The sequence below is a fragment of the Ambystoma mexicanum genome, chromosome 9, assembly GCF_040938575.1.
Source record: "Ambystoma mexicanum isolate Mex_15411 chromosome 9, UKY_AmexF1_1, whole genome shotgun sequence".
In the NCBI taxonomy this organism is placed as follows: Eukaryota; Metazoa; Chordata; class Amphibia; order Caudata; family Ambystomatidae; genus Ambystoma; species Ambystoma mexicanum.
This window is the reverse complement of record NC_090931.1, coordinates 650730033-650744513: the sequence shown is the minus strand read 5'-3', so window position 1 is coordinate 650744513 and position 14481 is coordinate 650730033. Positions and strand designations below refer to the sequence as shown.

At 44.9% G+C, this 14481-nt stretch overlaps 1 protein-coding gene across 1 annotated transcript in view; it reads right to left on the bottom strand.

Annotated features, from left to right (window-relative positions):
- Nucleotides 1-2998: 2998 nt before the first annotated feature.
- The window catches only part of LOC138488438 (protein ABHD15-like), a 76800-nt gene continuing 65317 nt past the window's right edge, over nucleotides 2999-14481 (bottom strand). The window contains exon 3 of the mRNA XM_069615385.1: nucleotides 2999-8213. Within this exon, the coding sequence (XP_069471486.1) occupies nucleotides 7646-8213 (568 nt within the window). The 3' untranslated portion in view covers nucleotides 2999-7645. The remainder of the gene's footprint in view (nucleotides 8214-14481) is intronic.

The window sequence follows — 14481 nt, the reverse complement described above, 5'->3', positions numbered from 1 at the left end:
GGGATGAAAATATTACTGGACGTATAGACAAAAACTGACAGAGAGACACAGACTTTCGATGTATTACAATCGCACCTGAAGCAATGTCCTCTGTTTCCTCCAGGCATAAAGTTCTAATTTCCCCCAGATCCACGCAGCTACATGGGAAGATGAGTATGGTGCAAGCCTGATGGAGACTGCTGCTATATGACCTGGAGTGTAGACAAGCAAGTGGAGTACCACGGCCATTTGGGAGGAGTGGCGAAACTATGGATCCCGGAGCCGCACTTGAACAGGGGAATGGTGAAGGAAGTGTGGTCAATCTATGAACCAGAGTGGGGATTGAAGAGGGAGACCTAAACGTGGCCCTCACCGCACCTATCCCACTCTCCTCTCGGTGGCAGAGAAACCAAAGGTGTACATCATTATTGGTCTCCTCCACCCCATCATCAATGTATCGCAGGTGTGAGAAACACTATTCTCTCAGACAGAGATACAGCTGCAATTGATGACTTCCACTGCAGCCACTGTGCACAGCATTGCCAAGGACACAGAGAGAGGACAAGTTCCAAGTTATCGGAAGAGATAGGACACCTGCGCGTGTAACAAGCTGAAAATCCTCATAAATGCAAGCAGGAGACATCAAATCTGTGGTCCCTACACACATGATCTGGACCTGCAAGACAGAGCCTATTAATTAGAGCCAGGTGGCTGTTCCCATCCACCCCAAGGCCGGATGATACAAAAGTAATACCAGGTTCAAAGCTGAATGTTCTGTCTCAAGGCCTAGGAGATTAGAGAGGGTAACTTGTTGAGAACATGCAACACCTTCGGGGTCGTTCTCACCACCTTGAATAGTTGCACTTGGCCTGATAACTTTCCAAAGCTCCAAGGCTGCAAAGACCCTCTTTGTCCAATCCCTAGCCACCTTCCACATTACGTTCACACTTTATTGCACTACCCAATCACAGCACACTAACCTGAAATGTCTTTAATTGCAACATTTAGAGGTGGTTGCATGAGGAGCCACCAGGCGTGTTTTATCCAATTGATGCACTTACCCCCTATATAATGTGTATATAGTTCCCATTACTAACCAATCCTGAATCACGTTAGGTTTTTAGGGTGTATCCTTATTTTTGTGATGTCACACAAGATCAACACTGGACGACAGGCTCAAGATCGATGAGAGAGCTTTAGAGATTGTTGCATTGTTCCTTTCTCAATCCCTGTTGTTGATTTTGAAATAGACACAGTAAACTTTTTGTCGCGTGGCTGAAATCTTCAGTTTTTGGTGCAGGGGATTTCCTTGGCCCAATTCCTCTTGCGTGTAATCACGAGGGTTGACCATAATTCCCGTGTATGATTCAAAACAACATTAAAGGATGTGTGATTCACATTTAAAATCCTTGCCCAAAAGCTTTCCTTTTAAAGAAATATAGAATCTCTAACTAACCTACCCAAACATGCTCTCTCTAAGAAATCAAGATTTTCACATTAAATGCACCCATCACTTCTCTCGTCTGTGGACAGATTATACACAGCTACTTAAAATGTCTCCTTCCACAGCGATCCATAAAACACAGTATATTCTTTTAGGTGGACCACTCATCAGGAAGAGTTTTCATATCTTCCCCTGCACTTTTTTTCCTGATCCGTAATCAATATTTCTATAACTGTCATGCAGTCTAGCTTTCTTTTTACACTCCCTCCAAATCTAACCTCTGGGGCTAGACCAATTAATCTTCATATCAATCTCTGACAACCATGTCTCAGAGGTCTGAATGGAAAGGTTTAGTTCCTTGCCATTCGCCATAATTAAGAGTCAAAGAAATCCCCAGAGTTCCCTATAGGCCAGTCCACCCGTGGCTCCATCAGACGTTCATATCAACTATGAAAATGTCTTTCTCGTCTTCTTTCAAAAGCCTTTCTCCGGCTCGCAGAATGCACCCTTCACAACCTAGACACAAATATTGCCATAATATTCTATCTGCATCCGGCAAACACCTTTACGCCATCTAAAAGCCTCTTTATCACAAATTAGTAGTACCCAGTGAGGGACAATCAGATTGTTACAATCAATCTGATTGGCCCTCGCTGGTTCATTAACAGCCCCACAAAGACTTACCTGCTGAGGCCGTGTGAATCGCTGATCGTTCCTGATTTACGACTGGCCACCATGGAAATGGAGAAGGGACTACGTGTAGTCCCTTTGTTCCAGTCCATGGCGGGCATTTTCTTTAATTACTTTTTTTATATCTTTTTCCTGGCCACCATGGAAAGGGAGAAGGGACTACGTGTTCTCTCTTCTCCTCGATCCATGGCGGCCATTTTATTTCTCAAGTTGTAAAACAGTTTGTACCCCGGTACAATGTGCCAGGGTACTAATAGCAATAGAACCCTCGGGGGAGGGGCATTACCGGTTAGGCCATGACTTTGGAGTTACGTTAAAGCCCTGATTTTCGCTCAGGCTTGTAACTCTCACCCCCGGGGCATTACCCGACCGGTAATGCCCCCCCTCCTCGGGTTTTATAGCTTTATTATAGAATTAGGACTCCCAAGACCTTTATTGCACATTGGCTTGTCACCTGTATTCTGGTGTTCTATGAGTTCTGGTGCATTCCTCCCCTGCATGCTTGCATAGTAAGGTCCAAGACAGCACCAGAAACTTTCCAGTGTCAAGTTTCATTTGATATAATCTGCAGAGCAGCCATAAGGTAATTTACATTCCTTCTGGAAAGAGAAATCAATGGATGTCAGATACGCAGATTGATCATGCCAATTTTGAATTGGTCCCTGGAGTATCAGAACCATCTGCCCCTCCCATTTGATAAATGAACATTTATTAATCGTCCACCGGTCTGAAGTAGGCCTGGGCAAAGTTTTCTTTTAAAATAGACCTTCCAAATCCATGCTAGACAAAAGATTTTGCCTATTTCAAGCACTGGTCAGCAGAGTTTTAAAAAAAATTCAATGTCCCATTGCCCAGTGAGAGCATGAACTTAATTTTAAAATGTGGCAGAATTAAACTTTTATTTTATTATTGGGCTTGGCTTGTTAACCAAACCTTTCGCAATATTGTAAAGCAGCAAAGCAACATTTCAACAATTAAACATAATACAGATAAAAATTAAAATATCACAATGTATCACATACTTTTCGAGGGTGGAAATACTGCCAATACAAATCTGATGGTGGCTAAATTCAGTGAAATTTGGTTAACCACAAATTTATTTTCCCACAATTCATCTATGTTAAGATAATTCAAATATTTTATAAAACGTGAAAGAGAAATGTGTCTTTGCTGATTTAAATATATACACCCTACAACAAGATGTTTCAATGTTCCTATTTTTGCATCTTTCTGGCAAAATCTACACAGTCGTTTGGATATCTCAATTTTGGATCTAGCCTCCTAAAATTGCATTAGTCTGTAACAAGTTAAAACAAATTCTTAAAAATGTATGTCGCCATACAGGGCAAAAGAATTTTTCTAAATATTTCGGTAATAAACCAGAAGCTTTTTCTACAAAAGATATGCATGTAAAGAGCATGTAATGGAAACCCTCGGCTCTAGTGGTACACCAATCTAATTCTCTCTGTTTCTTTCTCACCTCTAGCGGTTGTTCTAATAAAACTTTTTTTCTTGCATATCTGGATCCATAGGAGCATTTAATGCATTGCTCAAGATATTAAATAAGGAGTTCCTAGGGGGAATCTAATACTTTCTTAAAGATGGATAACATTTCCATTTAACCATATAGTCCAATGAGAAAAGGCCCAGCTCATATCGAACAATTGAAATGGGTACCCCTTCAGGCAATTTCAGAATAGAATTCTAGAAAAGACCATCTTATTGGGCCCAAAGCACACTATTCCAATGGCCGGATACTTCCGGACCATAGGTGAGCACCAGGACAACCTTCCTTTTCATAAAACTTTATAACCGGAACTAAGGAAAATCCACAATATATCTTATTTCTTTTTTTAGCTTGGTCCGCCAGGCCTAAGGTCTTAGCTTCCAGAGGTCTAACAAAGGCATTTGTTGAGCGTCTATCTTAATTATCACCCTGGGAGGGGGAGACAACCAATCAGCTTGCTCGATTGCGGGCTGAATCCTACAAACTCAGCCCATGTTCCGAGCAGCCTGATGGCTGCTTTCCACAGTGTACAAACTTCCCCCCACTCTCTCCTGCCTTCCCCTCTGGTTTTTTGATACCATCCATCTGCCCCATTAACTGATTCATTTGGCGGTGGCACCCAGCCGCTGCCGCCACTCCGTGTCCTCGCTGGCTTCCATAGAAATGGAATCCGGGATCCGTATGGAACTTTGTCTTTCAGCTCCACGGTGGCCATCTTGGGTAAGTATTTTGTTTGAATAAACGGGACGCCACAAGGCGTCCCGTTCATTAAAATAAAATACATTGCTGTTAGCCCCAGAGATTTCTGAATTGAAAACCTGGGGTGCTCATAGCAATAAGTAACTGTTTTGTGGGCTTCCCGGCTTGTAACGGCACCAGATCCCAGCGTAAGGCCCTAACTTAGCCTGTGCCATTACCACCCTGTCAAAACCGCCAGAACAGATGCTTATTGTTATAATAGAGAATCACAATTAAGTCATTTTATTGATGATTTCCAGTTCAGATTGCTTTAATCTCCATGAGAATTTAATCACAGGTTTTTATGTTGAGACATAATCAGAATTTTTGACTTAGTTGCATTAATGTCTAATTCGTTTACATTTAGATATTGTTCAATATAACAATTTTCTTTGAAGGCCAATAGGTGTATAGTCTATGAATAACAAATTGTCGGCATGCACCTACCATGGGATTTTGGATCCTCCCAGCATGAGTGGAAAAGTTCTGCTTGTTTAAAATGCCTCCCCAATATAAGTTAAAAGGCGTAGGGGCCAAGACGCAGCCCTGGCGTTCAATGTAGAAGGAGGCAGAATTTCATCCGCTTTCCCATTTTCCCATGATCGGCAATTGCATGTGGCCATCTCTATGGGATCAGTAACACTGATTCTAACAGCACTTAGAAGTGTATATATCTGCATGAAATGTGACAATCATTAGCCAATTCATACTGTTTTTATTATGAGGACCCTCTTGCATGCTCTCTCTTGCTATGGCTGACCCATAAGCACCATCTTTGTGAGGATGTATAGGTGTTTTGCAGTTGCCGGGTTATCAGCACAGATGCTTGACATGCAGAGCTTTATGGCTCAGCCTACAACATGTTATGTGGTAATGGCAGAGGAAAAGAATTCAGTGTTAAGTCAAACTTCTGACACCCAGGTCTCTGGCACCCAAAGTCATAGTGTCTCTCTGCAAAACCTCTTCAGGTTATCCTCCTCGTTGGCTCTCAGGCAAAGCGGATATCTCTGCCTAACAATCCTGTAATAGAAGCCACTTCAGGATATTATTAAAAAAACTTCTCTTTAATGGATACAGACTAAATGAAAAAATATATCACATGCCAGTCAGCAGGGTGGAAGACCAGCATACCCAACATGTTTCGACCTCAACATGCTTTGTCAAGGACCTCACCTTCAACAGACTTGACTGTTCTGTCCTGAGGAGAATCAGACCCTGAGCTGAGTCCACTACCCATTTGCAACCACTCCAGGACAGGCGGTCGAAACCTGGGGCTCTCCAGTTATTTGTGGACCACAATCCCATGATCCCTTAGTATTGACTATGCTGGCTAGGGCGGATGAGGGTTGTAGTTCAAATTGTCCAAAACATCTGAAGAGCGAAAGGTTGTAGACCCCTGATCTAGGAGTGTGTCTTGGCCAGCACCAACTCTTCACTGCCCATTAATGGACTAATTCTGGTCAGACATTCAGGACTGCACAAATGTTCTTTCGTTTCGGCGGCAAACTATTAAACTTACCTATTCAAAAACAAATCACGCCCACGCAAGCTATCCATGCTATGGACTGTAGCAACTCCATCACCTGTCCTACTTCAGATTTGAATGCGAGGGCCCACTCAGATCTACTCCCCTGATTAATAATATGCAGTTCTGCTATGCAACAGAGCGCATGGAAACCATGCAAATGGCAGCAGTGCGTGGTTTACATTCCAATAACATGATACAGCATAACCTATAGTGCAGAACAGTTTCCTAGCTGGTGAGGATAGAGGAAAAAATCATCACATTCCCATTATAGCATATGCTGCAAGAACTTACCTGGAACCCAAGCTGGAGACACTGTTCCAGAGAAAACAGGCTGGTTTGCAACGCGCACTCCCATATTGACCCTCACTCTCTCTCTCCACCTTCTACTGCTACCATACCATTGTTATCTTAACAGCTGGAAGAACCCATGCCAAGAAAGCATAGGACCTCTAGAGGAGGAAACCCGAGTATACTTCACTAGCTATTCTTGGGTATATATTTACCAAAACATTGTTTTGGTAAAGTTTGGTGGCACATTTTACAGTCCATTCGGTTTCCCGGGACGTCAAAGTGAACATCAAACCGATGTTTCATTTTCCAGGTGATGCATATCACACCTGTATAGAAAGCGCTGAGATTTGAGACAGAATCTTATACTTATTTCTGAACTTGAGATGGACATAGGGGCAGGTGGGGGAGTTGGCGTCGTTGCAGAACCCCTTTCTACTGGGGGCACGGCTGCTTACCAATAAAAGTGTGGGCAACCAGGCACTTCTAATATTACGACGTAGAGGAGTCCTGATGCACATTTCTTTATAGTTTTGGCTATAAGCCGATACTACCGCATTAGAGTACAGCTACGGAGAAATGGCATATGAGGAGGGACACAAAGCTTGCAGGTGTTATTTGGTTATTTGCCCAAAAATTGACTGCTCATGGCCATGCTAATCCCTTTGGCCATTCCCACCCAGTTCCTGCACTTTCCTGACCAAAATACCTCTTCACGAGAACTCTTTGAGCTCGCTTTATCCAAGCCTTACCATCAAACTTTACACTCAAAGTGCCTGCCAGTGTTTTTTTGAAAGCATTCTTCCGAGAGTCAATGACTTAATTGTAGCTGTAAACCTGCTACTGGCATAATGAAAATGTCTTAACCAGGTCTGTGTTCAGCTACTCAATTTATAAGCACGTAGTATGTCGTTCACTAGAGTCCTGTTAAAAACCAGTATTGATAAAGCCAACAGTTATTGCTTTTGTATAAGTAGTAGGCATTTGCCAGTCACTGCTATTAGATTCCGGGTGCTCGTGCCATTTTTCACCAGTTACCATCAATAGCCAGTTAATACCACTACGGCAGTCCCTGACACCATGCCTACACAGAAGCCCACACTGTTGGCATTGCCAATGCTTGTTTGTGACTCTTTTGTAGTTAGAATGGCATTCTGTTCTCAGTTTTAGTAGAGCAAATCTGTTGCCCACATTCAACACACACCACGCCCACCTTTGCATCCCATGTGCCTACTTTGATCCCCACGCCCCTGCATGGCTGCTTGGGACCCCATCTGTGCTACCTGGTTGCCAAAACGTCCGGAGGCATTATGACATGTTAGAGATACGTCAACACTCATCCCTTGGCCATCCTCGTTTTCCCGACAGATATGGAGACTGGCGGTCTGATACGCTGCAGCAGCCGATGCAGGTTTATGGGGCGCTCGCTCATTTTTGTGGTCACCGATGACCTTTCGGTGTGAAGCTGCTCTTACCTGGTGTAAGACCTTTGCCATTTGTAGATCTCATGTATATTATGAGTGCATATTGGGTCCTGTCTGCAGACTCTTGTCTCTTCTGTTGATTTTGGAGCAAGCCCAATCCCAGCAATTGACTTGGATAAAACCCCAAGGCCCCCTTCTTTCCTCCTGGACAACCCCTTATGTTTCTCCTCCATCAGGAAAAAGTCCAGCGTGGACTTGAAGAAGTCTAGCAAGGCGTGGTGGCTCCAGCCCTCTCCAGTAAGGGAATCTGCCAGGAATCCGCAGTGCCCTCCATGTTGGGTCTGGAGCAGAAAGAGGTGAGGGTTTGTCTCAAAGAGCTCAACGGGGAGCGTTTTTTCTGCGCTCCCCCGGATTGGGTCATCATGACTGCAGATGCAGAGCAAAGGGATGGCCACTTCGTCCACGTCGCGGAGTGGGTCATTGTGTTCCCAGTATGATTCCCAGGAGCTGGTGCTGGTCCTGGTTGTACAAAACAAAGTCTCCTCCAGCTCCTTGAGAGACCGGCTTCCCATCACCTCGTCCATGCTCACAGCTTCCCCCAGTACGGTGGCATACCTAGGGGTTAGAGATCAAAAGAGTACCGTGAACAGATTAAAGAGAGGCCAGAAACAATTTGAGCAAAGAGAAGCATGACCACCAGTTACTCAAGCAGGGAAAACAGAGAAGGAGGCAACCATGTTTTGTATAAGACGATAGAGCGAAGACATGAACAAAGAGAAAGAGAGGGCGAGGAAACTGGGCTCGTAAAAGAAACAAAAGAGAGGCAAAAACCTCTGAAGATAACTGCCAGTTCTATGATCCAGGAGTCATTGGGCTTCATTATGACCCTGCGGATCCGGAAACAAGGGTGCCGGGAGGCTTACCGGCACTGTTATTTCCAGACCGGTATATTACAGGTCTGCCTGCTGGAGCCAGCGTGCCTGTCAAGTCTGACCTTGGCACAGCAGCCATGGTAGGCAGACCGGTCACGGAAGCACCAGCACTGTTAGCAAAGCTGCTGGTGCTTCTGTGCCCCCATTCCCATAAAGTCCTTCTCCTAAGCCCCTGAACTTTTACCAAGGCCAACTAACGTGTAACTTACTTGTGCTGAGAAGATTTGCATCAGAGCTGTTGCATTCCTATTGACTTGGACATGGCTGGTTTCCTAACAGTAAATCCTCTGAACCTCTTGGCTTGGGCCTTGCTTGTTTACCTCCAAAATCTGAACTGAAGAACTCCTTTATTGTTAGGGAAAAGATGGCCTAGACCTTATATGTGTTGCTACTAGTATTGCTTACCTGTGATTGTTGCTCTTTTCATTCTTGGACTTACCTAAACTTGAATATTGCAGAGTTAATATAAAATAAGTACTTATACTGATCTGAACTGAAGTCACTCCATGTGTGGATAAGAAAAGTATATAACAACGTCCTCACCTGCTCTATTCCTCCTTACTATCCTAAATGTAAATTTGATGTTGCTAGTTGATACAATATTCCTTTAGTTTCTAATTGCCTTGTTTACATATCAAATAATTCACTATTTGGATATAACTGTGAGTGTGTACGTGTTTCTTGCGGTCTATGTTTGTTCTGATTTCGTTGTACTGATTTACAGCTCACATTCCTTCCTCCTAGGGTAAGCCTGGCTGCTCTGCCACTCTGCCAACCCTGGATAGTGCAGGCCTGTATTAGAAGTTGGGGCCCTAAAACCAAGGGATAAGTCTTGTAGAGTCCAACACCAATTGGGCTGTAGAAGGTAACAGGGATCCCCGGTTTTCCCCCCACAACACTAGGGGTATGGGGCTGGGATCCGCCACATGGCATTTGCATCCTATACTGCCCCTGTAAAGAAATCACACTGATTTCTGTGTCATCTCTGACAATCACACTGTGTCAGAGATGACACAGAAATCCGCCAGCCTGGTGCAGCAGGAACCGTGGAGCTGTGTCTGTGGAAATGTGTCACCGCAGTTTACCAAGTTGAAATCATCTCATGACAGGCGCGCTGCGCCAGTAAGATTGTATACGTGTACATCCGTATAAAAACACTGTTCAGAAGTAATTTCGTTCATGAAACATTTCTTTCTCGTATGTCCTTCCTCTTTTGCAATTTTAAAATCGTTGCTATGCTAAAATATCGTCAAAACGAATTGAAAAGGAGTGTTAGTTATTCTCGTATTTTTAAATGATCGCTTTCCTTTTACAGGTCTTCGAAATCAGTTGCTCATCTAAGGTGGCAGAGCGCCATCTAATGGTAAAATGTGAGTAAAGTGTGAGCGAAACTAAAAGGAACCCAAATGTTTCCTGTGTTTCCAGTTTATTATTTTCCTCATTTTCAGTGCCATTCCAATCAATCCTTTTCGAGTGGACCCTTGTACCCCGCCCTAAGCAACCCCCTAACTCACCCTGTTCTGTTGCAGCGCAAAAATACATATTCCTCCGATATAGTGCGAATTCGCTTTTGTGCACTTGCACTGAACTGAACAGTTGATCATTTTGGGGGAACGCCCCCCCCTCCCCCAATCTCCCGACCCTTCACCCCTCCCCGCCTACCTGTTTTTCCCCAAGCTCTCCCAAACGCTCCCGTCACCCCTCCCCGCCTACCTGTTTTTCCCCTAGCTCTCCCAAACGCTCCCAGGGGCAATGCCTCCGTATTCCGCTCTCCCCTAACTCTCCACTCCCCCAACCTTTCCTTCACCTGAAGTTTCCAATTTTATAATTATCCTTTACAACAACCCCACAACATATTTTCCCACCTCGGAAAGAGTGCTACATTATTTGTTGTGCTCTGTATGCATTTATTTATTTATTTATTTATTTATTTATTTAGCGCAGACCAGGCCCAAAGGCAACCAGGCGCATATCTTGACAGAAAGTTACAGGTATGACAAATCATCACACTGGTACCAACAGATTGACGTTGTCTGGACACTGGACAGGCATTCTCACTGGTAACCCTCCAGTAAGGGAGGACTTGGGGCCGCGGTCCACAGAATAGATGCAGGTACCTGCGGCGGTACACACCTTTTTGGTGCCGCTTATTCGGCGAGGGCTGGTTTGGCGTGACCGCTTTGGCGCAGCAGCCAGTTCGGCACACCCATTTCGGCGCAGAAGCCTTTCTGGCGCCGACGATTTGGCGCGAGGGACGTTTGGACGTGGCTGACATTGCAGCCACGTCTAAACTCCCTCACGCCAAATTTAAAAGCATAATTCTTTTCAAAAGCAGCACGATGACAGCTACTGTGCCTCTCAACGTGTTGCATTTGAAAAGAATTTGGGGTCAAGTGACTCCTGCTCCGTCAGAAGCTGCATCTGCAATAAAAATCGGGGCAGACAGGGGAAAGAGTGTATAGAATTACCCGCATTTCAGTTTTGAATTTCCACTTGTCCCGAAAGCCCTGGGTCACCCCGGATTGTCAACGGAATAATGTTTGCCGTTTGCAAAAGAGGTGCATCTCCCACTGGTGAAACAGTCTCAGTGTTCACAAGAGCCGCAGCCATTAGTAGTATCCTCCAATTCCAAAGGGGGATCTGGCACGGGTTCGAAGGCATTTTGCACTGACGCAGGGAAATCGATAACACTTGAACTAATTTAGCGCCCAAACTGGCATCGGATAAGGAGGCCAAGTCATGGAGTGGATAGCTTGGCAAGGAGTATGAAGACATAAGTGCAGTGCAATACTTCCAGTACTTACAAGTGCGTTACTTGGAGCAACACGAAGGAAGCCGCCGGGGGCCACCAGGGACTGCCACAGGCTGCTCGGCTCACCCCAGCGCCTCACTCCACTCGCACATTTATCTTTCTCTCCATTTAGAGGGAGACGAAAAACAGTCTAAAGAGCACTGCCTGTGAACCAGGTGCCATGCAAAGATGCAGTGAAGGCAAGCCTGTGCGCGACATGCACCTACCCAGAATCCATGCACGTGGCCCACCCTTTGCATAGGCTATGCAAACCCACAAGCCACTGTGCAGTCTTCTATGCTCGAGGGAGAGGCCCAGGCTACAGGGGTGATCTATGCAGTGCAAGCAAGGACAGGGCTGGGGCGGGCATACTGCCCGGTGCAGAAGCATACTAATGCAGAACATGTTTCCATTGCATTGTAAATTATAATCATAACTAGTTCAGCACAAATCTCTCTCTTGACATATGTTCCTCAATAGCATTGTCTTTTTTATTCTTATTTGAACTTTGAAAGGTAACCTAGTAAAGTTAAAGTGAAACAAACTATTAAAACTCTTTTGTCAGGGGTCGGTGATGAGGTCAACTCAAGAGGGAGACTGCGATACTCTGTACTCTGGACCGTTGGATTTGCTTTGTGAACACGCAGCCTGTGTGTGTGCGAATACATTGCCAACAATTAAAACACAGCATACTTGCAAATAAATAAACAATCCATGGTGATGTACACAGACTAAGGGCCATATTTCAACTCTAAAATGCACTACTGTAAAAAAATAAAAATAAACAATACTGCTTTTGCTCAGCTCTACAACTGCTGACAGGGCGCCGGTAGGGTGGGGGTACACGGAGACTGGTACACCCTGAGGGATAAAGAGGATTTGAGCTATGTGAGGGTAATATAGTGCTATGAGTGCTATGGGGGTGGGGCTGAGGGCTGTAACGGGCAGATGGCGTCGAAGTGTCAGATTGACTGGTACAAATGAGGAATACGGTGCCCAATACCGGTGCTGGAACTGGCCTGAGGGTCATCGAGGTCAGGCACCGACTGAAGGCCCTGGGGGGTGGGGGAGAACTGATCTGGCAGAGAGTAACTGCGGACCGAACCTGTCCAAGAAGTGCTAATGACTGGCACTGGCATTGGGGCACCGAGACTCGGATCCTGTCAGAGGGAATCAGGGGAATTGCTCTGTGGGCACTGACAGAGGGGCCTGCCCGGCCTTGGGGGCACCATCGGCTGACACGACCCAAGCTGGCGTTGCATTTGGGGAGGGGGGATTTACACTGAGGATTGGTTCTGACTGGAAGGCGGGAATGCAACACTTTTTAAAAAAATTACAGAACCCTGGCCTGTGAAACATTTTCGGGGTTTAAAAAAAAATGAAATAATGACACTATCCCTCTCTCGCGTATCCCTCCCAAACGCAAAATAACAGAACCCTGGCCTGTGAGACTTTTTCAACTCTATAATGCAATTGGGTTTAAAAAAATAAAAAAAAATAATGACACTATCCCTCCCTCGCGCCAAAATATCCCTGCATCTAAACGTCCCAGCGCCGAACTGGGCGCGGCAAAATGGTTGCGCCCAATTGTCTCCTGCGCCAAAGCGGTCGCAGCGAATTGGCTCGCGCCGAACTGGCCACACCAAATCGTCCTTCTACGCCCTGCGGCTCCAATGAGGAGCTTAGCGCTGTTATAAAGCCACGCATGTGCAATCTGGCAAACTCCGAGATCGCCGACCAGGCTTTTAAAGGTACGATTCGAGAAGAAGTGGGTAAAATAAGCACAGGAATACCTGTGCACAAAATCCCTTAACCAAACAGATTGCTACACTCAGCTCCAAGTTTTTTCTCCATGCGCAGACAGGGGAAACACAGACGTTAAGTATTAACTAATGGAGGTCAGCGGACATACATGAGGTGTCACACAAGACAACTGTAGGAACATGTTCACCAGTCCCACGCTTCACGTTTCATTTGTTGCATGGAGATATTGAGATTTAAGCTGTTTTCACACACACAGCATTTGGACACTATTATGGTTGAGAATTAGAACATTTATGAGCAACTGAGTATACGCGGCGAGCATTTGTTCGTGGCATCATCGCATTCGTACGTGATGATGTCATAATGTAAATAGCAGCCATTTTTCAAACTCCCATCTGCCATGGACAGGAGAACCAAGTTAAGCAGCGTTCGATAGAGGTTAGGTAAGGCCGATTCTTACAATATTTTGCAGACCCAGTCAATATACCAACACACAGGAAAGACCCTTACATATTATATTATTATGTGCTTTGATCAACAGGCATGCATATGTAGAGGAGCAGACGTATACATCCGCAGGAGATCCTATCCCCCTACAACACCTGTATTAGAGACATGAGACGTGCCCAGTATAACACAAGCTATTGTATCAATACCACAGCGAATATTTGGAAGACGGTATCCATATACCCTTGAGTTGATGACAGCCTGCAGGAGGAACTCCCTGAAGGAATATGAGAAGGAGCTAAATAATGTAGCATCACGGAGGGAAAATGGCAAAGTAAAGACTCAAGTGAATCTTAAAAGTGTAAAAGAAGAATATTACACGGTAAGAAGATGCTGCAGCAATCAGAAGTATAACGAATGTACATACGCTGAAACGCAAGATAGATCAAGTCATCATATAGGCTAGCTATAAATAGTGAAAAGAATGCAGGCAGAGCCGCCATTGTACAGAAACAGGACATTGGTATCATGAAATAAATAAGCAAAAGAACCATGGAGAGAAAATGAAAGGCTGTGTCGCAGTAGAATAGCAGGTTGTTGGAGCTGCGTTGGGAGGCTGTCTAGCCTGACGTCAAGAACTAAGAAGTTGAGGTCAGCTATCTGCGCTGAAGAATAACGAATGTGCGGAGGATGAATCCTCTCACGTTAAGCTGCAAGAAAGAACACAGAGGATGCCAAGTATTAATTCATTAAAACATTTAAAAGTTTGCAGAATTAACAGAATTATGGTCTCTTGTCACGTGAGTCGAGGATGAAAATATGGCTTGAACTTGGAGTTCCAGACACGATAGCGAGTGCACTCACTCCCGTTGCATTCCTAGGACAAGAATACTCTGCAAGGCCAAGTACAAAGAAAATTTCATGGCAGAAGGCATTGGTGATGAGAGAT